The 25,850-nt window shown below is 45.2% G+C and overlaps 1 protein-coding gene across 7 annotated transcripts in view; it reads left to right on the top strand.

Moving 5' to 3' along the window:
* PDS5B (PDS5 cohesin associated factor B) overlaps positions 1-25,850 on the top strand; it is a 644,248-nt gene that overhangs the window by 431,877 nt on the left and 186,521 nt on the right. For all 7 annotated transcript variants that reach the window (XM_029602667.1, XM_029602671.1, XM_029602673.1 and 4 more), the window contains one exon: positions 4,469-4,629. In XM_029602667.1, the coding sequence (XP_029458527.1) occupies positions 4,469-4,629 (161 nt within the window). The remainder of the gene's footprint in view (positions 1-4,468; positions 4,630-25,850) is intronic.

Below are 25,850 nucleotides of genomic sequence, written 5' to 3' on the forward strand. Positions count from 1 at the left end.
CTCTTTCCATTCAGAGGATGTGCCTGATGAGCCACAGCACATAATTTACCCGAAGAAAATCCTCTTGGCATCCACACAGTCTGTAACCACTGGAAAAACTATCGTTCCAAAGAAACTCAGGAAGAAAGTACTCTTTTGGGTGCATGATTCTAAGCTGGCTGGCCATCCTGGTCAACGCCGTACCCTGCTCAAGATACAGGAGCTGAATTGGTGGCCTACATGGCATCCTGCAGCAATTGTGTTACGAACAAACCTGCTTCTGGACAACCGTGGGGTCAGATGCAACCATTGCCAGTTCCGGATCGGCCCTGGTTGCACATTGCTACTGACTTTGTAGTCTATTTACCTACTTCCAGAGGAATGAACACCATCTGGGTGACTGTGGATCGATTTAACAAGATGGCACACTTCGTGGCGCTCCCTGGCATACCCTCAGCCTTGGAGCTTGCAAAGCTCTTCATGACGCACATATTCCGCCTCCACGGCCTACCTTCACACATCGTATCCGACCTTGGGTCCCAATTCACGGCACGGTTTTGGAAGGCCTTGTGCAAATTATTCGACATTACTCTGGATTACACTTCAGCCTACCATCTGCAGTCGAATGGCCAGACGGAACGGATGAATCGTACGATGAAACAGTTTATTCGAGCCTATGTCACGTTCCGACAGAATAACTGGGCCGAATTGCTTCCATGGGCTGAATTCGCCATAAACTCTCATCCAGCAACATCTACTGGACTGTCACCATTTGAAGTGGTTTATGGATGTTCCCCAACACCACCACTTCCACTGAAGCTGTCAGTGATGTCCTCAGCAGCTCAATCCACTTCTGATGATATCCATAAACTGTGGGTACTAAAAAAGTACTTGCTAAAAAGTACTACGATGATCACCATTCGCAAGCTCCAGTCTTCAAGCCAGGAGACAAGGTCTGGTTTGTCAACCAAGCACCTCAGACTGAAACTACCCTTCTCTCGGTTTGCTCCTCGCTACGTAGGACCATTCCCAGTCCTCCAACATATTGGCAAAGTCACCTACCGTCTGAAGCTACCACCTGGTCTCCACATCCATAATGCTTTCCACATTTCACTTTTGAAACCGCTCATTCTCAGCGAATTCTCTTCCAAATCTCAAGACCCACCTGTCATCAGTGCAGAAGACGACTTAGAATTCAAAGTCGAAGAGATTCTGGATGTTCATAAAAGAGGCAATACTTTTGAATATCTTCTGTAATGGGAAGGTTTTGGCCCCGAAGAAAACTCTTGGGAGCCTCAGACCAATATCCTGGACAAAGAGATGCTTCGTCAGTTCCACATCGCGCATCCTTCAAAACCCAAGCATGGTACCCAAAGAGGAAATCGCCCTTTGAAGGGGGGGAACTGTTGCGACCTTCTCTGCCCGATGTCTCCACCCCGCCCACCTTACCTCTGTGGCCACTCCCTCTTTGCTTGTTGGATGTTTGGCTGCCGCGGCATCATCTTGCCACCCTCCTCCGGCGTCCCCGGACCGGCAAGACGCTGCACTCTGCCATGTTTCCCAGAAGCCTAAGGGTGCGTGCGCGGCGCGGCCCTGGCTCAAGTACCAGCAGTGGTGCGAACCTCAGGGGCGTCCCTCTGAGATGACGTCATCCGCACCGGATATTTAAGGTCTCTCAATTCGTTAACTAATCGAGTTAGCAACGGAAAGTTTCTTACGCTCCTAGCTACTCTGCCTCCTCTGACTTACCAGGGGTACCCGCTCCTCGGGGGCTCGTTTCTCTTTTGCCTTTCAGGTTGCAGTGTGGAACTGGTACTCACTCCTCGAGGGCCCATGTTCTCGGACCTGCTTCTGAACACCACTTCTGCCAGGAAGTCATCGCTGCCTACAACACCACTGAGTTACCATCCTTCTCTCAGAGCTTTCCCTGGAACCAGGTACTCGCTCTTCGAGGGCCTAATCCATTCCAGCTCCTGGGCTGCTTCAAGAGACTATTGTGTGAGTGTTGCCATCAAGGTTCTGTTCCTGAACTCTGCATACCCTGCCTACTCACTATACTTAGTTTCTCTACAGCTCTACCATCCGGGGATCGCTGTTCCAGTATCTGAGGGACTACAGCCCAGCTGGGCGCTTCCAGCTCACTACTGCCACCTCTGGTGGTTCAATATACTGTTTAATAAAAGAACTAGTGTGTGTCTGTCTCCAAACTCTGAGCCTGACTGGTGGTCCCTCTCGGGATCTTCCCCTGGGGGCATGGTCATCTGCCACTGGTCCAAGGATCCACCCACAACTATCCCAAACAATAACACAGCCTTAACTTCTTTAGCCTTTCCTCATAGGGCAGCTGTTCCATGCCCCATATCATTTTGTCACTCTTCTCTGCACTTTCTCCAGTGCAGCTATATCCTTTTTGAGATGCGGTGACTAGAATTTCACACAGTATTCAAGGTACGGTCTCACCATGGAGCGATACAGAGGTATTATGGCATCCGTTTTATTTTCCATTCCCTTCCTAATAATTCCTAACATTCTGTTTGCCGTTTTGATCGCCACAGCACACTGGGCCGACAATTTCAATGTATTATCTACTATGATGCCTAGATCTCTTTCCTGGGTGGTAACTCCTTAGATAGAACCTTACATTGTGTAACTACAGCAAGGGTTATTTTTCCCTATATGCATCACTTTGCACTTGTCTACGTTAAATATCATCTGCCACTTGGAAGCCCACTCTTCCAGTCTCGCAAGGTCCTCCTGCAATTCATCACGTCATAGTTAGTGATTTGATTATTAGGAATGTAGTTAGCCGGGTGGCTGGTGGGCGTGAGGATCGCCTAGTAATATGCCTACCTGGTGAGAAGGTGGTGGACCTCATGCGTCACCTATATAGGATTTGAGAACAATCAGATTGTTGATTTCTCTAACCCTCATCACACAGAACAAGGGAACTTTGCTACAACCCTATATCAGGCCCTTAGCAAACGCAAGCTGCATGTTGAAAGGGTAGTACTGATTTCTTTCAGTTGTCTCGTACATTTCTGCTTTTTCGAGAAAATCTTTTGGTTTTAAATGGAGGAGGTTTGCCCTTTGATATTTAGAAAAGGACCTAGATCATTTTTTCTGTCCCACACAAAACCTGCTCGACTATTTTCTACGCCTTTCTGAGTCTGATCTGAAAACTAACTCTGATAAGGATACCTTAGTGCAATTGGCACTTACAATTACTATGTAAAAGGTAAACTCAACTCTACATAGCCTTTAGTTTGATTTTTGTGGGGTTTGCTTCTAATGAAGCTTCCCTTCAAGCTGCCTGCTCAGCATGGTACTGACTCAGCTGATGAAAGCTCCCTTTGAGCCATTAGACTCCTGTGAGGAGAAGTACCTGACCTGGTAGGGGTTATTTTTGGTGGTGGTCACTTCGGCAGGCAGAGTTTGTGAGCTCTAGGTCCTTGTGGCGTAACTGTCTTTTATACAAAATATTTTGACATTAGGGTGGTTCTGCATATGCCTCATGAGTTCCTTCCTAAGATAGTGTCAGATTTCCACTTTAATTGTTCTCCAATATTTTTCGTTAAGCCACATGTCCACAGAAGTGACGAAGTCTTGAATGGTCTGGGATAAACTGAAGCCCTTGGAAAGTCCATCCAGCTTTTGTTTCCTTTTGATCCCATGAGATTTGGAATTGCCATAACCAAATGCATATTATCTCACTGGATAGCAGATTGCATCGCTTTCTCTTATGCTTAGGCTGTTCTCACTTTAGATGGACATGTCAGGGCCATGGCATGTAGATAGCTACTTGAGATCAATCTCCATGGAAGAGATCTGCGACATGGAGTTCTAGCCACATATTTACATTCCATTACTGTTGAATAGGAATTCCTGATGTGACAGTAAATTTTGATCAGTCTGTCTTTCATGTGGTAAATTTGGGGTTTAGACTCCAACTCCATCCTCTCTAGGGCTTATTCTTTTGATTTCCAGATTCTTTAAAAAAAAAAACAAAAAAAAAAACCCCAACCAAATGGCCTATTGCCAACAAAAAAAATTGTTTGCTCATTGGCATTATTATTTTTTATATATTTCAGGGCAACCTGTATGAGGACTATGTATTCTGCTTGTCCTTTGAGAAAGAATTACTTATTTGTAATAAGTGGTCTCCCAGAACAGCAAGAAATATAGTCCTCACAACACCACCTCTCCACACCCCAGTTTTTTGGGTTTTTTTTCAGAATTTTCTAACTTTATACTCAATTGGGAGGAGCCCTGCATGTGCTCCATTAACGTGAGGTCCCCCATATACGTTGTAGAGCATTCTAAAAAAAAATTTGAACTGCTATAAAAACTCTAGCCTGGTCTCCATTGGCGGCTGTTTCTCATGTATGAAGACTATGTATGCTCTGAGAAAACCTATTTGCAGGTAAGTCATTTTGCTTTACTGAATGTTGGTTTCCTGGTGTTTAGAGTTTAGTTTTTTTATTTCTCGTAGGTGCTCTCCTTCACACATCCCATCTCATTCCATTCGGCAGAAACCTTTGAGTCCCTTCTGGCTTGTCTGAAAATGGATGATGAAAAGGTAGCTGAGGCTGCCCTACAAATATTTAAAAACACAGGTCACAAAATTGAAGATGACTTCCCACACATCCGATCGTAAGTTTATTATTGTGCTGCAGTTTCTCTTAGATCAGTTTATTAAATTTTCAGGGCTTCTGGATAATGTAGTTTTTATGGTTCTTTGTTCTACTGAGATGAAAGATTTTAGTAATGAATTAGAGCCCACTTGTTATGACATGAGCTGCAGTGTTTGTGTATCTGAGAATGCATTAATTTTAAAGGGAATGAAATCAGATTAGTATTCCATGAAAAATATGAACAAGATGTGATTTAAGAATTTTTCTGTACTAGATATCATTTGGCTTTATTTTTTTTCAATAGGGCAGAGAAAGGGCTAAATATCACTTTCATTTCTTATTACCTGGAATCCAGGTCCTCACTTTAAAGTACTTCTGTCTTTAAAAAAAACCTCTCAATTTCCTAGCGTGTAGCCAGAGACTCAGGACCAATGGAATTGTGCTTTCCTGATAGCAGATTGGAGACGGAGTCAGATTTCAAAGCTGACGTCACTCTAAATATACCCGTGCAGGAAGCTTAGCTCTTCAGTATTTCTCAGTCTCCATAGCAGATGCGGATACTATCCCACACACAAGAATAGTGTTGACAATTACAGCAAGAAAGAAGAAATTTACCTTAAAGATTGAGCCCCGCTCTCCTGCGGTGAAACCTAAGAGTCCTTCCCCCAGTTGAGAATTCCTGAGGTGATTTCCGAGATCCCTCAGAGGTGAGCCTTGGTCCAGCTGCCGGTTCCCGGCAAGGGCTTAGCCCCCAGAGTGGCTGAAAGGCAGCGGGTGCAGATTCGAGCGCGGCGGTGAAGGTATTTCCCTCTCCCCCCCACCCCGCAGCTGGAGACAGTCTGGCATGCGACCGGTAAGCACGAGACCAGGTAAGGTAGAAATCTCTAAATTTAGGTCTCCGGTCTCCAGAACTCGAATAGCCATACCGAACGTTTCTTCTGGTGAGGCTTTAAAGGGACACCAATAGGGTTGAGCAGCCCTGGTTGGGCTAGGCCCCGATCCGGTGCAATGGTCCACACACATGGAGACCCTAGCGGGGGGGCACCATCTTGCGAGCGTGGTCGTCGGCGCCATATCACCTCCTCTACCTACGGTACGCGTGGCAGGCCAGTCGGCTGATGCGCCTAACTTGTGAGCGTCCATAGAGAGACACGCAGAGTTGTGCGCACAGCAGCACACACAACTGAGATGTGCGCACAAATTTCACAGCCAGTGCGCCCAAACTGAGCACACCCGGCGCACACAACTAAGCGCATTCGTGCGCATAGCTACACGCACAGCCGAGTTTGAAACCTCCCACGTGCAGAAGCAATGTCACCTCCATCCAAGAAGGCCAAGGGACACTCCTTTTGCACAGCCTGCCACATAAGAGCCGTGCAGCCTGATTTGGAGTCTTTCCTGTGCCAGCAGTGCGAAGAGGCCCAAGGGGAACCAAAGCCTGGTCCCCTACAGCCAGGAGAGGGGTCCAGAACCACTGACGATTGTACCCCGGACCTATGTATCTCCAACTTGGCCCCCCCCACAGGGAGGCACCTGGAGGAGCTGAGGCAGACAGAGAGGTATATAGATGAGACCTTCAGGGACATAGCAGCCAAGTCCCAACTTCAGACTGGCAGCCCTGGTGCTGCCTTGGAGGAAGAAGGTCTCATGATAGGAGAACATCAACCTGGTGCAGCAGGAAATGATCCTGCAGCAAGGACCTGCTCTCCAGGTGGTGCATTGTCCTTTCACACCAAGGATGTGTCTCCAAGGCCTACTGCCCAGGAGGGAAGAGTTAGGTCGGCCATCATAGTTGGAGATTATTTAGAATGTAGGCAGTTGGGTGGCTGGTGGTCGTGAGGATCGTCTGGTAACATGCCTACCTTGTGCGAAGGTGGCAGACCTCACGCGTCATCTAGATAGGATTTTAGACAGTGCTGGGAAGGAGCCGGCTGTCGTGGTACATGTGGGCACCAAGACATAAGAAAATGTGGGAGGGAGCTTCTGGATTCTCCAGGGTAGCATTCTCTGAAATGCTCCCTGTTCCACGCGCAGGTCCCCAGAGACAGGCAGAGCTCCGGAGTTTCAATGTGTGGATGAGATGATGGTGCAAGGAAGAGGGATTCAGTTTTGTAAGGAACTGGGGAACCTTTTGGGGAAGGGGGGAGCCTCTTCCGAAGGGATGAGCTCCACTCTAACCAGGGTGGAACCAGACTGCTGGCGCTAACCTTTAAAAAGGAGAGAGAGCAGATTTTAAACTAGAACAAAGGGGAAAGCCGATAGTCGCTCAGCAGCACGTGGTTCGGAGGGAGGTATCTTGAAAGGGTACTAATGATGCATTAGAATTAAGGCATCCCGTCAGTGAGATTCCAATAATAAGAAAAGTAGACCAAGTGCCTGTAACTAAAAACTCACCTGAGCTAAAAAATGATAACTTATCCATATCAACCAAAAAGCAGAATGAAAATACAAACAAAAAGCAAACTTTGAAATGTTTGTATGCTAAGAAGTAAGATGGGAGAATTAGAATGTATAGCAGTGAATGATGATATAGACTTAATTGGCATCTGAGACATGGTGGAAGGAAGACAACCAATGGGATAGTGCTATACCGGGGTACAAAATATATCGCAATGACAGAGAGAAGCACCCAGGAGGCGGTGTGGCGCTTTATGTCCGGGGTGGCATAGAGTCCAACAGGATTAAATATCCTGCATGAGACTAAATACACAATTGAATCTTTTATGGGTAGAAATCTCTTGTGTGTTGGGGAAGACTATAATGATTGGAGTATACTACCGTCCACCTGGTCAAGATGGTGAGACGGACAATGAAATGCTAAGAGAAATTAGGGAAGCTAACCAACTTGGTAGTGCGGTAATAATGGGAGATTTTAATTACCCCAATATTGACTGGGTAAATGTATCATCGGGACATGCTAGAGAGATAAAGTTCCTGGATGGACTAAATGATAGCTTTATGGAGCAATTGGTTCAGGAACAGACGAGAGAGGGAGCAATTTTAAATCTAATTCTCAGTGAAGCACAGGATTTGGTGAGAGAGATAACAGTGGTGGGGCTGCTTGGCAATAGTGATCATAATATGATCAAATTTGAATTAATGATTGGAAGGGGGACAGTAAGCAAATCTACGGCTCTCGTGCTAAACTTTCAAAAAGGACACTTTGATAAAATGAGAAAAATAGAAAAAAACTGAAAAGAACAGCTACAAAAGTAAAAAGTGTGCAAGAGGCATGGTCATTGTTTAAAAAAAACCCAAAACATCCTAGAAGCACAATCCAGATGTATTCCACACATTAAGAAAGGTGGAAAGAAGGCAAAATGATCACCGGCATGGTTAAAAGGGGAGGTGAAAGAAGCTATTTTAGCCAAAAGATCTTCATTAAAAAATTGGAAGAAGGATCCAGCAGAAGAAAATAGGATAATGCATAAATGTTGGCAAGTTAAATGTAAGGCATTGATAAGATAGGCTAAGAGATAATTTGAAAAGAAGTTGTCCTTGGCCGTAGTGGCAAAAACTCACAGTAAAAACATTTTAAAATATATCCGAAGCAGAAAGCCTGTGAAGGGAGTCAATTGAGCCATTAGATGATCGAGAGGCTAAAGGGGCAATTAGAGAAGATAAGGCCATTGCGGAAAGATTTAATTATTTTTTTGCTTTAGTGTTTACTGAAGAGGATGTTGGGGAGATACCCGTATCGGAGAAGGTTTTCATGGGTGATGATTCAGATGGTCTGAACCAAATCACAGTGAACCTAGAAGATGTGGTAGGCTTGATTGACAAACTGAAGAGTAGTAAATCACCTGGACCGGATGATGTACACCCCAGGGTTCTGATGGAACTCAAAAACGAAATTTCAGACCTATTAGTAAAAATTTGTAACCTATCATAAAATCATCCATTATATCTGAAGACTGGAGGGTGGCTAATATAACCCTAATATTTAAAAAGGGCTCCAGGGGTGATCCGGGAAACTACAGACCGGTTAGCCTGACTTCAGTGCCAGGAAAAATAGTGGAAAGTGTTCTAAATATCAAAATCACAGAACATATAGAAAGACATGGTTTAATGGAACAAAGTCAGCATGGCTTTACCCAAGGCAAGTCTTGCCTCATAAATCTGCTTCACTTTTTTGAAGGCGTTAATAAACATGTAGATAAAGGCGAACCATTTGGATTTTCAGAAGTCGTTTGACGAAGTTCCTCATGAGAGGCTTCTAGGAAAAGTAAAAAGTCATGGGATAGGTGGCGATGTCCTTTCGTGGATCACAAACTGGCTAAAAGACAGGAAACAAAGAGTAGGATTAAATGACAATTTTCTCAGTGGAAGGGAGTGGGCAAAGGAGTGCCTCGGGGATCTGTATTGGGACCCATATTTTTCAATATATTTATAAATGATCTGGAAAGAAATACGACAAGTGAGGTAATCAGATTTGCAGATGATACAAAATTGTTCAGAGTAGTTAAATCACAAGCAGATTGTGATAAATTGCAGGAAGAAATTGGAAAACTTCTGTCAAAGTGTTTTAATGTTATTTGTTGTTTTAATGTTATTTGTTATTAGTATTTATTCAATTTTCTCCAAGTTCATTTTCCTGTTCCATGTAAGACTCGCATGTTAAGTCACTCCAATGTTATATGTAAACCGAAGTGATTAGCAACATTGTTGCTAGAATGTCGGTATATAAAAAAATGTTAAATAAATAAATAAATAAAAGTTTCCAGAACTTTGACTGGCCCCTACTGGGCATGCCCAGCATGGCACTAACCCTGCAGCCAGCAGGGGGTCCCCCTTCAGTCTTCTTTTTTCTGCGCAGCAGTAGCCTCGCGGTTTAGGAGCTCTGAAGAGATTCCTGACAGGAATTTTCCTCACGGAGTTAATTAAACTTAAATTGCCCCACAGGGGTCCCTCCTCTAACTTTTCTCAGGCCGCGGTACTCTGGTAAGTTTTTGACTGTCTTTCGTCGATTACCGTGGAGTTTGGCCCTGGTGACCTACTGGCCGTCGACTGTACCGCGGCTCGATTTTTTTCTATGGCCATGGCGTCTGGGTTTAGGCAGTGCCCAGACTGTACTCGTACCATGTCTATCACAGACCCTCATGGAGTCTGTGTAATGTGTTTAGGCCGTGAGCATGATGTCCTGACTTGCACCAAATGTGCCCTCATGACACCAAAAGGTCGCAAAGCCAGAATGGAGAAGATGGGACTCCTCTTCCGTGCTCACACCCCGACGCCGTCCATTGCATCAACGTCATCGGAACCGGCACCGACAAAGTCACACCAGCATCGACCACCGTCCGGTGACTGTTCGCCATCAACGTCTTCACGGCCATCGACTCCCGTTACTCCCCCTCAAGATCGAGGGGATCGTAGGGAGAAACATCGGCATCGTAAGGCTCGGACCGTCGAGGGAGCGAAATCATCGACTTCGCCACCGTCCGAGCCACCATCGAAGAAGCCCTGACCAGAATTGGCACCAACCATTCCTGCGACTGGGACATCGAGGCCACCCTCACCCGATCGGGGTTTGGGAGTCGTGATTCCGCCTGTAAAGGTGGTCCCCTCCGACTGTGCCTCCGCCTCCCTCTTCCGTCACTGAGCCGGGGCTGCTTGCTCCAGATCTCCGGGAAGAACTGGACCAGCTGGTCCAGGAGGCCATCGACAAGGCGATGCAAAGGCTCCAGGTTCCTCCAGCACCGAGAGTGGAACCGGTCACCAACCCGATGAGAGCAGCGCTGGCACCGCTGCTATCCCGGATGGAGGCGCTCATGACCGCCCTTCCACTGATGATTCCCGGGTCTCCGATGGCTCTGGTGCGCTCCCCGTTGACAGCTTCATCAGAAGGAGAAACACCGTTCCACATTCCTCCTTCGGGAGTATTGCCTCAGCCATCGATGCCAATTCGTCCCTCTCCACCGATTCATCAGGGGCGATACGCACATCGGCGCCATCGATGCCTTCGATACCGGCACCGATGCCTTCCAGGCCGTCCATGGTGCCCCCAGCGATTCCTTCGATTTTCTCGGAGCCTCAGCCGGGGCCTTCGGGTATCCAACCCCCTTCTCGTCCTACAGGTCAGTCTGCTGATCCTTATGACACCCGGGGTGATGATACTTCCACAGACACTGATGTCTTATCTTCACCTCCCTCTCCTTCTGAAAGTAGAAAGCGTTCTCCTCCAGAGGACCTTTCTTTCATTAATTTTGTGAAGGAAATGTCAGAGTTGGTCCCTTTTCAGCTTCAGACGGAGCAGGATGATAGGCACCAGATGATGGAGCTCCTCCAATTCCTGGATGCCCCTAAAGTGATCACTTCTATTCCCGTTCATCAAGTTCTTCTTGACTCCTCTGTAAAGGTTCATCAAGTTCTTCTTGACTCCTCTAATGAACCTTACAACCATAACCCCCATCAACCCCAACCACCGCAACCCCACCCCCTCCCACTTCCCTATTCCCCATTCCTCCCACCATCCTCTCCTCCTCTTCCCAACCCATCAACCCCACCCTTCCCCTACCCCCCCCTACCCACCTACTTACCTGCCACCTTGTGAATAATTAAAGAACCTATTTTCCTTCAACCTCCTTAAGAGTCACCTTTCCTTCCCGCCCTCTTCCCTATCACCTTGTGAATAGTTAAAGAACCTTTTCTCCTCTACTCTCCTCAAGAGTCTTCATCTGAATAATGAACAGAAATTCAACTTGTGAATAGTTAAAGAACCTTTTTTTTCTAATGTTTATCTATCCTTATCTATTCTAAATTTTGTAAAGCCTGTTGTCCACATCACCGACGTTACACTGTGAACCGAGGTGATGTTTTTAATGTGCCCCGGTATATAAAAAATTCTTAAATAAATAAATAAATAAATAAACCTCTTCAAAAAGAACTGGGAAAACCCAGGATCCATTGCCCCAGTACCTATTTAGTACAGTCAGCCCTCGGCTTTCAAAAATCTCAGTTCAACCACCACTCAGTTGTGGTGGAATCGGCTCAAAAGAAAGCAAAAAGGACGAAGTCTCACTCATCTACCCCCTCCTGTTAAGGAACACAAGTTCCTGGACAATATTGGTCGACGAGTGTTCCAAGGGGCCATGCTCATCTCCAGAATTGCTGCTTACCAGCTGTTTATGACCCAATACAATAGGGTCATTTTCAAGCAGGTGCAGGACTTCTCTGAAACCCTGCCTGACCAATTCCAACAACAGCTTCAAACCCTCGTCAACAAAGGGTTTGAGGCAGGAAAGCATGAGATAAGAACAGCTTATGATATCTTCGACACCTCTACTAGAGTGTCTGCAGCTACCATTTCGGCAAGACGATGGGTCTGGCTCAAATCTTCTGACTTTCGGCCAGAAGTACAAGACAGGCTATCTGACCTACCAAGTGTAGGAGACAATCTGTTCGGTGAACACATCCAGCAAATAGTAGCTGAATTAAAGGACTATCATGAGACCCTTAAACAGCTCTCATCGATACCTTCCGACTTCCCCTCAAGACAGCCCTTTAGGAAGGACTCTAAGAAGTCATTCTTCTGTCCAAGGAAGTACTATCCTCCACCAGCAAGGTCCCGAACTACGAGGCCTTCCCAAAAACCTCAGCCTCGCCAGGCCCTAAAGCAAAAGCCGCAAGCAGCTCCCCTGCCGGGGCCTGCTTCAGGTTTTTGACTTTCACTTGGAGAGCAGCAGCCTGATTCCTCTGCCAAGCATACCAGTAGGAGGTCGATTGAGCCATTTTCACGGCATGTGGCAATCAATCACAACCGACCAATGGGTGCTAGCAATCATTGCTCAGGGTTACCACCTAAACTTTCTTGCTCTTCCACCGGACTCACCACCTCTGCAAGCATGGAGAGTATCCGACCATTCTGTCCTTCTGGAACAGGAGGTTTCCCTTCTTCTCCAGTCAAGAGCAATAGAACCCGTCCCACTCTCGCAGCAAGGCCTAGGGTTCTATTCCCGGTACTTTTTGATACCCAAAAAATCCAGGGGAGTTCGTCCAATTCTGGACCTACGTGCCCTCAACAAGTACCTTCAGCGAGAAAAGTTCAAGATGGTAACCTTGGGCTCGCTTCTACCTCTTCTGCAAAGAGGAGACTGGCTCTGCTCTCTGGACCTTCTGGACGCATACACACACATTGCGATAACTCCAGCTCATCGCAAGTACCTCAGGTTTTTAGTAGGCCCAAAGCACTATCAATACCGCGTGCTTCCATTCGGCCTAGCATCGGCATCACGAGTCTTTACCAAATGTCTCGTGGTTGTTGCAGCTTTTCTCAGGAAAGAAGGTGTTCACGTCTACCCCTATTTGGACGACTGGTTAATCAGGGCTCCAACCCAGCAAACCGCTCGGTTGTCCCTCGATTTGACCCTACACTCTCAGGCAAAAGCCTGCTCACCAGACACTCGAGGTGAGACGTGCAGGAGAGACGGGGGGCAAAGAACAAAGATACCTAAAACGAAACTAAAACTAATTAGCCACTCCAGCAGCACTCATTCAGCCTCCAGCAGCACATCCAGTCTCCAGCAGCACTCATTCAGCCTCCAGCAGCACATCCAGTCTCCAGCAGCACACATCCAGTCTCCAGCAGCACATCCAGTCTCCAGCAGCACTCATCCAGTCTCCAGCAGCACTCATCCAGTCACTCCAGCAACCAGCATTCGTCCAGTCACTCCACCATCCCTCTAGCAATCTTCTAGTCACCCCAGCATCCAGCATTCTTCCAGTCAATCCAGCATCTAGCACTCATCAAGCCACTCTAACACCCAGTAGTCATCCAACAATCTTATCCACCTGCAATTTCTTCGTAAAAAGACAGCATGCTACAAACTTTCCCCATTCAGATCATCCCTCACCTACTCACCCACAGAGCGAATACACCCGTGCTCAATCCACGATCAAAGAGATCCCTGATTCCAATCATGATCTCCCCTCTAACACAATTCCTAGGATTATCTCTAATCACCTTAACCCTTTTCAACTCCCAGTCGCTCTCAAAAAAATCTCATTTGCTCAACGACCTCCTCCTGGACACCCAACCGGACATCTGTGCCATTACAGAAACATGGCTAAAAAACACAGACACCGCCATTATTAACCAGTTGCCAACACAACAATATGACATCTTCTCTATCCCCAGACCTAAAAAAAGAGGGGGTGGAATAATGTTAATAGCAAAAAAAAGAACTGAGACTGTCCCAACAAGCCTTCAAATCGACGACCAAATTAGAAATCGGACTATTCAAATCCTCCCAGCTTCAAGTCTGCCTTATTTACGCCCCCCCGGGGCTCCTAGAATCCGACCCTTCTCCACTCATCGAAACCATAGCCAAACACATCAACACTAACTCACCGGCTATTATCTTAGGAGATTTCAACATCCATGTTGACTCCCCTACCCTATCATCTAATTGCGAAGCCCTTCTCCTTTCTCTCCAGGCTATGGGATTCAAACAAATTATAAACAACCCCACACACAAGGCAGGCCACACGCTTGACCTGATATTCACTAACGAAACCATCTCGCCCATCACCCCTCCTTCCTGCTCTCCCATCCCCTGGTCAGATCACTCGATGATAACTACAAAATTATATATAAAACAAAAATTGACCCCTATTGTTACTAAATCCTCGATCCAGTTCAGGAAACCCTGTTCCATGGACACTCTCAACAACAGCCTGGCCGAAGAACTAATTAAACTGGACTTCTCAGATGCGGATACCGCTATGAACTCCTGGCAAACTATTACACACTCAGTAGCTAACAGAATTTGCCCTGTAACAACAAAAGTTATCAACCCAGCCCGCACGAACAAGAAACCCTGGTTCTCAACCGAACTAAGGAAACTCAAACAGGATCTACAACACAAAGAACAACGCTGGCGGAAAGATTCCTCCCCTTCCTCACTTGCTTCGTACAAAACTGCAATGAGCTACTATAGGACATCCATTACCCGCACCAAACGAGATTTCTACGCCAAAAAAATACACGGCTTCTTATATGACCCTAAAACTCTGTTCTCATATGTAGCTGCCCTTACCACACCTATGCCCCTCACCATCCCAGAAGAAGAAGCCCAGAACAAATCTACAGAGTTGGCTATCTTTTTTGATAACAAAATCAAAAACCTTCTTGCCCCCCTGGCTTCAACTAACATGGCTCCAAACCCTTCGCAACCATTAAGCCTCGCAACTAATAACCCTCCACCAAATATCCACAGACCGTCACTAGAAATTCTTGAACAGACATCCTCCCTGGAAATTGAATCAATAATCAAGAAAATGAAACCTTCCACTCATCCTCTGGACCAAATACCGACCAAACTACTTCTCACCATCCCTAACACCATTGCTAAACCGCTGGCAGACATCATAAATTGCTCCCTCAATCAAGGATCGGTCCTGGACTCCTTAAAAATTGCTTCACTTAAACCCTTACTTAAAAAACCCAACCTGGACCCAGCCGACCCTGCAAACTTCCGCCCCATTGCAAACCTACCTTTTATAGCCAAGCTAATGGAAAAGCTTGTCAACATCCGACTCACAGACTACCTTGACTCCCACAATATTCTCTACCCCTCTCAATTCGGATTCAGGAAACGCCTAAACACAGAATCCCTCCTTCTTTCTCTAACGGACAACATCCTGATGGGCCTTGACAAGGGACAATCTTACCTGCTAGCCCTTCTCGACATCTCTGCCGCGTTCGACACGGTAAACCACACTATCCTCATAAACCGCTTAATGGAAATAGGCATATCCGGCTCTGCACTGCTCTGGTTCACATCCTTTCTGAACAACAGACACTACAAAGTCAAAATAAATGACAAAGAATCTCACTCCATTCCATCAAACCAAGGTGTACCTCAGGGTTCGTCTCTTTCCCCTACCCTGTTCAATATATATCTACTCCCTTTATGCCAGCTACTCAATAGTCTCAATCTCACCCACTTTATATACGCGGACGATGTACAAATCATAATCCCCATCTCAGACCCCATCTCTACTCTAAATTTCTGGAACAACTGCTTACACGCCATCAACCTTCTGCTCTCGAGTCTCAATTTGGTCCTAAATACTTCCAAAACGGAACTACTGGTTATCTCCCCTTGTGACAACAACCCCCTCGCAAATAATGCTAGCATCCCATTAGCAAACCAGGTCAGAGATCTTGGGGCCACCCTTGACTCTAGAATGAATTTCAAAAAATTCATTAACGCCACAACCAAAGAATGCTTCTTCAAGCTACAGGTCCTGAAGCAACTTAGACCGCTCTTACACTTCAAGGATTTCCGTTCGGTGCTTCAAGCCATACTGTTTTCAAAGATCGACTATTGTAACGCTCTATTACTTGGTCTGCCCGCTTCGTCCACCAAACCTCTTCAGATGCTGCAAAACGCAGCGGCTAGGATCCTTACAAACACTCGTCGCAAGGACCATATCACACCAATACTAAAAATTCTACACTGGCTGCCCATCCAATATAGAATACTTTTCAAGGCTCTCACCATCATCCACAAATCAGTCTACCAGCAATCCACTCTCCAACTCACCTTCCCACTTGAATTACATACTTCCGCAAGACCGATCAGAACTGCCTACAAAGGTTCGCTCAAGGCCCCCCCCAACAAATCATCGGTCCACAACACTATTCACAAGCGAGCTCTTTCAACAGCAGGTCCACTACATTGGAATTCACTTCCACAGGACTTACGCCAAGAACAATGCCATTCAACTTTCAGAAAGAAATTGAAAACCTGGCTGTTCGCAGAAGCCTACCGCTGAAGGATCTCCTCAACCATCACTGACTCTCACTCCCCCACCCCTCCCCAATCCCTTCCCCCCACCCAACCTCACCCTTTCCTTCTCCCTCTGGACATACCAGGCTAATAACTGCCTAGGATAAACCTATGTTTTTGTATCTTACAGTTTTTGTTGATTTATATATTTATCTCTCTCTAATTGTTTCTTAGTTTAAACTCTGTACTGTCTTCCATTGCCCAGGTTTTATGCTCCCTGTTTAATGTAACTTTACTTTCTACCTTGATGTTAATTGGTTTCCCCTCAGTTACATTGTAAACCGGTACGATAAGACCTAGTCTTGAGCATCGGTATAGGAAAAGAAATTAAATAAATAAATAAATAAATTTCTCTAGGATTTCTGGTCAATTACGAAAAATCCTATTTAGTCCCATCTCAAACCTTGTCGTTCATTGGGACAGACTTGGACACCTTGCAGGCAAAAGCCTTTCTACCTCAACAACTAGCGCTAACCCTTGTGTCTCTCGCTCACCAGTTGCAGTCTCAGCATACAGCAACAGCTCGCCAATTTCTCGTCCTTTTAGGACACATGGCATCCTCAGTCCATGTCACACCAATGACCCGCCTGGCCATGAGGCTCATGCATTGGACTCTGAGGTCACAATGGATTCAAGCTGCTCAGCCTCTGTCCACCATTGTCCACATCACCGACTCACTCCGTTTGTCTCTCGCCTGGTGGAAAAATCACAACAATCTCCTCCAGGGACTGCCCTTTCAAGTGCCAGACCCTCAACTCATTCTCACCACCAACGCTTTCAACCTTGGGTGGGGAGCCCATGTGGACAATCTACAGACACAAGGGTCTTGGTCTCCAGAGGAAGCCAAACATCAAATAAACTTCCTAGAACTTCAAGCAATGCGATAAGCCCTCAGGGCTTTTCAGGAACGCCTGTCAAATCACGTCATCCTGATTCAGACGGACAACCAAGTGGCCATTTGGTACATCAACAAGCAGGGAGGCACAGGCTCCTTCCTTCTGTGTCAAGAAGCTGCACAGATTTGGTCGGAAGCGCTCTCCCACTCGATGTACCTCAGGGCCACCTACTTGCCGGGAATGGACAATGTCTTGGCAGACAAACTGAGTCGTGTCTTCCAACCGCACGAATGGTCTCTCAACCCCTCGATAGCGGACTTCATCTTCTTCCAACAATGGGGTTATCCCCAGACAGACCTCTTTGCATCCCCTCAGAACCACAAAGTCGACAATTTCTGCTCCCTCATTTGGAGCGAGCGCTCTCCGCCCAGAGATGCATTCTCTCTCTCGTGGGCAACTGGTCTGCTCTATGCATTCCCTCCACTTCCCCTTCTCTCGAAGACACTCGTGAAGTTACATCAGGGCAAGGGAACCATGATCCTGATAGCACCTCACTGGCTACGCCAAGTGTGGTTTCCAATACTTCAGGATCTCTCCATCCGCAGGCACATTCCCTTGGGAACGGACCCGCATCTGATCACTCAAAATGACGGATACCTACGCCATCCCAATCTTCAGGCCTTGTCTCTGACGGCATGGATGTTGAAAGGTTAATCCTTCAACCACTTAACCTTTCAGATTCGGTTTCTCGTGTCCTGATTGCTTCACGGAAGCCTTCCACAAGAAAATCTTATTCCTATAAATGGAAAAGGTACACATCATGGTGCACCTCGCAGTCCCTTGATCCCTTTTCCTGTCCAATCCCAAGGTTTTTGGACTATCTCTGGCATTTGTCGGAGTCAGGTTTAAAGACCTCTTCAATCAGAATGCATGTCAGTGCGGTAGCCACCTTCCATAAAGGTGTCGGGGATGTCCCTATATCAGTACAACCCCTCGTAACACGCTTTTTAAAGGGCTTGCTCCATATCAAGCCACCTTTGCGTCCTCCGTCCCCTTCTTGGGACCTTAATCTGGTTCTTGGTCGGCTCATGAAACCACCATTCGAGCCTCTTTACTCTGTGACCTAAAATATCTCACATGGAAGGTGATTTTCCTTTTGGCTATCACTTCAGCTCGCAGGGTTAGTGAGTTACAGGCCCTAGTTACCTATCAACCTTACACTAAACTCCTGCAGGACCGGACAGTGCTCCACACTCACCCTAAATTTTTAGCTAAGGTAGTTTCGGAGTTTCACATTAATCAATCCATCATACTACCTACCTTCTTTCCCAGGCCCCATTCCAATCCAGGGGAACAGGCTCTGCATACCCTTGACTGTAAACGGGCTCTAGTGTTCTACCTAGACCGTACAGTTGCCCACAGGAAGAGCACTCAGTTTATTCGTCTCTTTCCATCCCAACAAATTAGGGCAACCTGTGGGTAAGCAGACTCTCTCCTCCTGGTTGGCGGACTGCATATCTCTTTACTATCAGCAAGCAGGCATTCCTTTTCAAGACCGTGTCAAAGCACACTCTGTGAGGGCCATGGCGACTTCAGTAGCACACCTACGATCGGTGCCGCTTCCTGACATTTGCAGGGCTGCCACCTAGAGTTCTCTCCACACTTTCACAGCCCACTATTGCTTGGACAAAGCCGGAAGATTCCATCTTCGGCCAGTCTGTCCTGCGTAACTTATTTCCAACGTGACGTACCTACACCCTTCCGCCTGCCCGGTGGGGTTCAGGATGCTCTCTACCAAATTCCACCCCAGTTGTTGTGCCGCCTGCACGCCGTTGGGTACATTTGGTGCATGTTCGGACATCCTCAGCTCGGTACTCACCCATATGTGAGGACTACCATCCTGCTTGTCCTGTGAGAAAGCAAATGTTGCTTACCTGTAACAGGTGTTCTCACAGGACAGCAGGATATTAGTCCTCACGAAACCCGCCCGCTGTCCCGCGGTGTTGGGTTCGTAACGTTTTGTTTTATTTTTCGGCACTGCCTGTAGCTTTCAAATAAGACTGAAGGGGGACCCCTGCTGGCTGCAGAGTTAGTGCCATGCTGGGCATGCCCAGTAGGGGCCAGTCAAAGTTCTGGAAACTTTGAGAGAAGTTTTCCGTGATTGGGCTCCATCCTGATGATGTCACCCATATGCGAGGACTAACATCCTGCTGTCCTGTGAGAACACCTGTTACAGATAAGCAACATTTGCTATAACTAGCCATTGGGCCGATACAGTACAGTGTGGTCCAATGGAGTGCACTGTTAACCCGCCATTGGACGCGCATTTTCGACACGCTAGCGTTACCCCTTATTCAGTAAGGGGCCGAAAACACGCGTCCAATCCCCCGAACTTAATAGTGCCCTCAACATGCAAATGCATGTTGAGGGCCCTATTAGGTATTCCCGCGCAATTCAGAAAACAAAATGTGCAGCCAAACCGCACATTTTGCTTTCAGAAATTAGCGCCTACCCAAAGGAAGGCGCTAATTTCTTTGGGCACTGGGAAAGTGCACAGAAAAGCAGTAAAAACTGCTTTTCTGTGCACCCTCCGACTTAATATCATGGCGATATTAAGTCGGAGGTCCTGAAGGGCAAAAAAAAAGTAAAAATAAATAAATAAATAAATAAAAAAATTTGAAGTTGGCCCGCAGCTGTCGGGTCGAAAACCGGATGCTCAATTTTGCCAGCGGCCGGTTTCCGAGCCCGTGGCTGTCAGCAGGGTCGAGAACCGACACTGGCAAAATTGAGCATCAGCTGTCAAACCCGCTGACAGCCACCGCTCCGGTCCAAAAGGAGGCACTAGGGACGCGCTAGTGTCCCTAGTGCCTCCTTTTGCCTGTTTTTACCGCCTGGCCTCATTTAAATAAAGAATCGCGCACACAGGAGAGTGGCTTGTTTGCCCGCTCTCCCGTGTTTTTACTGTATCGGCCCGCATGTGGGTATAGCATAAGAACATAAGAGCTGCCATACTGAGTCAGAACAAGGGTCCATCAAGCCCAATGACCTGTTTCCAATAGTGGTCAATCCATGTCACAAGTACCTGGCAGGTTCCCAGTGGGTACATAGATTCCAAGCTGCGTACCCATGAATAAGCAATGGATATCTACAACTCCATCTTAGATCATTGGACAAAAACCTCTTAGACATCCCATCACCACGACAGGCCCGTCTTGACATCACCAGAAAAAGATTATTCTCTGTCATTGGACCAATCTTATGGAACGCATTACCAGACTCTTTAAGATCCATATCCAACTCCAAACACTTCAAAAAATCCCTAGAAACACATTTATTTCAATCTGCTTTCCATATATCACACACTAAATAACATAACTACTTCTCCATCACACAGGGCACAACATTATTATATATTGATTTATTTTTTATGTAAACTATTCATTGTTTTAGATTTTTATTTTTATTATATATTTTTGTAATTTTGAGCTTTTATAATTTGATAATCTTTATGTTCTTTTAAATTTAAATCTTTATTTACATTTGTTTTTTTATTTAGTTATGTAAACCGTTTTGATTAAACACTGTTTGTAAAGATGGTATACAAACACTTTTAAATAAATAAAATAATATAATAATGGTTTATGGACTTTTCCTCTAGGAATTTGTCTAAAGAGTTTAAACACAGCTACACTAATAGCTTTCACCACATCCTCTGGCAAAGAATTCCAGAGCTTAATTATGCATTGAGTAAAAAAAAATTTTCTCTTATTAGTTTTAAATGTATTACCTAGAAACTTCATTGTGTCCTGCTATCTTTGTACTCTTTGAAAGTGTAAACAACTGATTTAAAATTTACTCATTCAGTTCTACTCATTATTTTATAAACCTCTATCATATATCCCTTCAGCTGTCTCTTCTCCAAGCTGAAGAGTCCTGACCTTTTTAACCTTTCCTCAGAAGGGAATCATTCCATCCCCTTTATCATTTTGGTCGCCTTTCTCTGTACCTTATCTAATTCTGTTTTAACTTTTTTGAAATGTGGCCAGAACTGCACACAGTACTCAAGATGAGGTTGCACCATGGAGGTGATTCGGGGCATTCTTTTTTTATTCTCCACTCCTTTCCTAATAATCCCTAGTATACTATTTGCTTTCTAGGTTTGCTGCACACTGAGCAGAAGATTTCATCATATTAAGAATGATGACGCCTAGATCCTTTTTCTGAGTAGTGAATCCTAATGTGAAACCTTGCATTGTGTAACTATAATTTGGGTTTCTCTTCCCTAAGTGCATTACTTTGCACTTGTCCACATTACATTTCATTTTCTGTTTGCATGCCCAATCTCTCGGTTTTGCAATGTTCTCTTGCAATTTCTCACAATTCTCTTGTGATTCAACAACTTTGAATAATTTTTTGTTATTGGCAGATTTGATCATTTCACTTGTTCCCATTTCCATGTCGTTTATAAATATTTTAAAAAGTAGTGGTCCCAGTGGGGCATTCCATTATTCACCTTTTTCCGTTTACCATTTAGTCCTACTCTGTTTTCTAGATTTAAACAGTTGGCAATCCACAATAGAACACTGTCCCCTCTCCCATGATATTTTAATTTCCTAAGAAATCTCTCACAAGGGATTTTGGATTTCCATAAAGCATTTGACAGATACACTATATCAACTGACTCAACTTAATCCACATGTTTATTTACACCCTCAAATAAATGTAGCAAATTAGTGAGGTAAGACTTCCCTTGGTTAAATCTATGTTGGCTTTGTTCCATTAAATTATGCCTTTCTATATATTGAGCAATTTTGTTCTTCATGATAGTTTCTACCACTGTGCCAGGCACTGACATCAGACTCGCTAGTCCATAGTTTTCTAGATCACCCCTTGAGCCCTTTTTAAAAATTGGCATTACATTGGCAACTCTCCAGTCTTCAGGTAACATGCGTGGTGTTAATGATTAGTTTATAAATTTCCAATAACAGATCTGCAATTTCATGTCTCAGTTCTTTCAGCACTCTGGAATGTATGCCATCTGGTCCAGGTGATTTGCTACTCTTTAGTTTGTCAATTTGCCCTAGTACATCTTCCAGGTTCACTGAGATTTTTGCTTCATTTCCTCTGAATCATCACCTTTGAATATAATTTCTGACATGGATATCTTACATCTTCCTCAGTGAATACTGAAGCCAAGAATTCCTTTAGTCTCTCTGCTATAGTTTTGTCATCCCTAAGTGCCCCTTTTACCTCTTCATCATGTAGGGGTCCAGCTTGATACCCTTGCAGGCTTTTTAGCTTGAATGTACCTGAAAAAGTTTTATGAGTTTTTGCTTTCATGACAAGCTTCTTTTTCAAGTTCTTTATTTGCCCTCCTTATCAATGCTTTGCATCTAAATTGCTAATGCTTATGCTGTTTCCTGTTTTCTTCATTCAGATTCCTTTTCCATTTCTTGAAAGATGTTTTTAGCTATTTAAGCCTCTCTCACCTCACCTTTTAACTATGCTGGTTGTCATATAGACTTCCTTCCACCTTTTCTAATGCATGGAATACATCTAATCTGGCTTTCCAAGATGATATTTTTAAACATCCATGCTTGATCTAAACTCTTAACCTTTGCATTTGCTCCTTTCTCTTTTTTTTTCCTATCCATTTTCCTCATTTTAAAAAGATAAGAACATGCCATACTGGGTCAGATCAAGGGTCCATCAAGCCCAGCATCCTGTCTCCAACAGTGGCCAATCCAGGCCATAAGAACCTGGCAAGTTCCTCTATCCCATATTACTGTTGCTAGTAATAGCAGTGGCTATTTTCTAAGTCAGCTTAATTAATAGCAGGTAATGGACTTCTCCTCTAAGAACTTATCCAATCCTTTTTTAAACCCAGCAACACTAACTGCACTAACCATATCCCCTGGCAACAAATTCCAGAGTTTAATTGTGCATTGAGTGAAAAAGAACTTTCTCCGATTAGTTTTAAATGTGCCACATGCTAACTTCATGGAGTGCCCCCTAGTCCTTCTATCCTTTTATCAGACACCTTTTTGAATGTTAAATTATGTTGCAGTAGATTTCTTTAGTGCCCTCACTCCAGGTATTAAGTCAAATTTGATCATCATGTGATCACTATTGCCAAGTGGCTCCAACACTGTTAGCTCTTGCACCAAAACCTGTGTTCCACTAAGGACTAGTTCTAAAATAGTTTCCCCTCTTGTTAGTTCTTGTACCACTTGCTCCATGAAGCCTTAATTTATTTCATCTAGTAACTTTATCTTTCTAGAATGTCCCGATGACATTCACCCAGTCATTATTGCTGGGGTAATTGAAATCACCCATTATTATTGTGATGTTGATTTTTGTTAGCTTCCCTAATTTTTTTAGCATTTCATTGTCTGTTCATTCTGGCCAGGTGGATGGTAATGCATCCCACTGCTATATTCCTGTTTTCACCTGGAATTTCTATCAATAAAGATTCACAATTGCATTTTGTTTCCTGAAAAAGTTTTATCTGGTTTGACTGAATGCCCTCTTTGACATATAGTGCCAACCCTCCACCAATTGATCCTTCCTTTCATACCCTGGTATCAATGTTCCATTAGTTGTTCTCCTTCAACCAGGTCTCTGAGATGCCAGTTATATCTACCTCTTGATCCAGTGCTATGCACACATAACTCTCCCATCTTAATTTTTTAGACTTCTAGCATTTGTATACAGACATTCAAAGTATGTTTTTTGTTTGTATTAACAACCTGCTCATCAGCTGACAAATAATTTGGAATCTTTCTGCTCTTTTCTTAAAAACACTTGGTCCACTTTGGCTGTGCTATTTACTTTGTAAAGGTTAGTGCCACTCTGGATAAGGTGGAGTCCATCATTTCGGAAAAGTTACCCCTTCCCCAAAATGAAGCCTACTTCCTAACAAACCTAAAACTCTCTCCCTGCACCATTATCTCTTCTACACATTGAGAATCTGAACTCTGCCTGCCTCTGGGTTCCTGCATGTGGAACGGGGAACATGTCTGGAAATTCTACCATGGAGGTTCTGGATTTCAACTTTCTCCCTAAAATCCTAAGTTTGGCTTCCAGAATGTCCCTTCTGCACTTTCCTATGTCATTGATACCCACATGTACCAAGACAGCTGGCTCCTCCCTAGAACTATCTATTCTCCATAGACAAGCAGAATGGTAGTCCTCACACATGGATGACATCAGATGGAGCCCCAAAGTTTCTAGAACTTTGATTAGGCACACTGATCATGCCCAGCATGTCCTATATCGCGCATCCACATGGGATCTCTCTTCAGCCTCTTCTTTTCCTCAGCGCTGTAAGCCTTATGGTCTGATTGAGCTCCCTTTGGCTGTTTTCTGGCCTAGTAGAAAACTTTTTTTCATTGCGGTTTTTCGCAGTTTTTGATATTGTTCCAGTTCAGGGTTTTCAGCGTTTCTGGTACGTTTTCTTTTGTGGTCTGTTAGTCATGTCCGGTTTTCATCGATGCCCCCAGTTCCCGAGGACCATGTTCATTATGGATTCTCACAAGCTGTCTGTCCTCTGCCTGGGGGCATCACATGACATCTGGGATTGTCCCTTGTGTGCCCAGATGACCCCAAAGGGACATCGCCTTCAACTTGACAAGGAAGTCGAGGAAGTCCGAGCCATTGGCATCTGCGATATCGACATTGACGGACCTTGAAACCATACCGATGGATACCATGCCATTGACATCAGTGGAACTGTCGGTTCCATCAGTAGTTTCAGTGGATAGGGGACTGAGTGTTGTCTATTTCCGGGCCAAGGATGCCGGGTTCATAGTTTTCAGCACTGGGGAAAGACCGGTATGAGTATCAAAGGAAGCCTAAGAAGCATAGTCACCGGTCCCCGTCGATGCTAAGGGCTTTCAGAGATCAGCTGTCCAACAATGTTGTACTGATCCAGACTGGCAACCAGGTTGCTATGTGTTATGTCAACAAGCAGAGAGCTATGAGATTGAGCCTCCTGTGTCAGGAAGCAGTCTAGATATGGTTGTGGGGTGGTGCTCAGAGCCATGTACCTGGCTGGGGCGGAGAGTGTGGTAGCAGACAGGCTGAGTCGAGTCTTCAGACCCCATGAGTGGTCCCTGGACCAGGGGATAAAGAATCAGATATTCCATCTCTGGAGGAACACAGATGTAGATCTGTTTGCAGTTCTACATCCCCCTGAACAGGAAGGTGCCCTGTTTCTACTCCCTGCACGGGACAGATTGCAAATCAGCCTCTGCCCTCACCTGTCACTGGGACAAAGGTCGTCTTGTATGCGTATCCTCAGATTCCTTTAGTGGCAAAGACCTTTTTGAAGCTTCAGAATGACAAAGGAACTATGATTCTCATAGCCCCTAATTGGCTGAGACAGTTCTGGTTTCTACTCCTTTGGGAGTTGTTCATCTGGAAACCGATCAATCTGGGGTCTTTCCCAGATCTCATCACAAAAGACCAAGGCAGACTCTGTCGCATGCATGGTTGTAGATGCATGCCCATCTCTGTACAGCCTATAGCTGTACGTTTCATATGGGACGTACTTCAATTGAAGCCTTCCCTAAAGCTTCCTGCTGTGTATTGAGACCTCAGCGTGATGTTAG

This window comes from Rhinatrema bivittatum, chromosome 5, assembly GCF_901001135.1.
Source record: "Rhinatrema bivittatum chromosome 5, aRhiBiv1.1, whole genome shotgun sequence".
In the NCBI taxonomy this organism is placed as follows: domain Eukaryota; kingdom Metazoa; phylum Chordata; class Amphibia; order Gymnophiona; family Rhinatrematidae; genus Rhinatrema; species Rhinatrema bivittatum.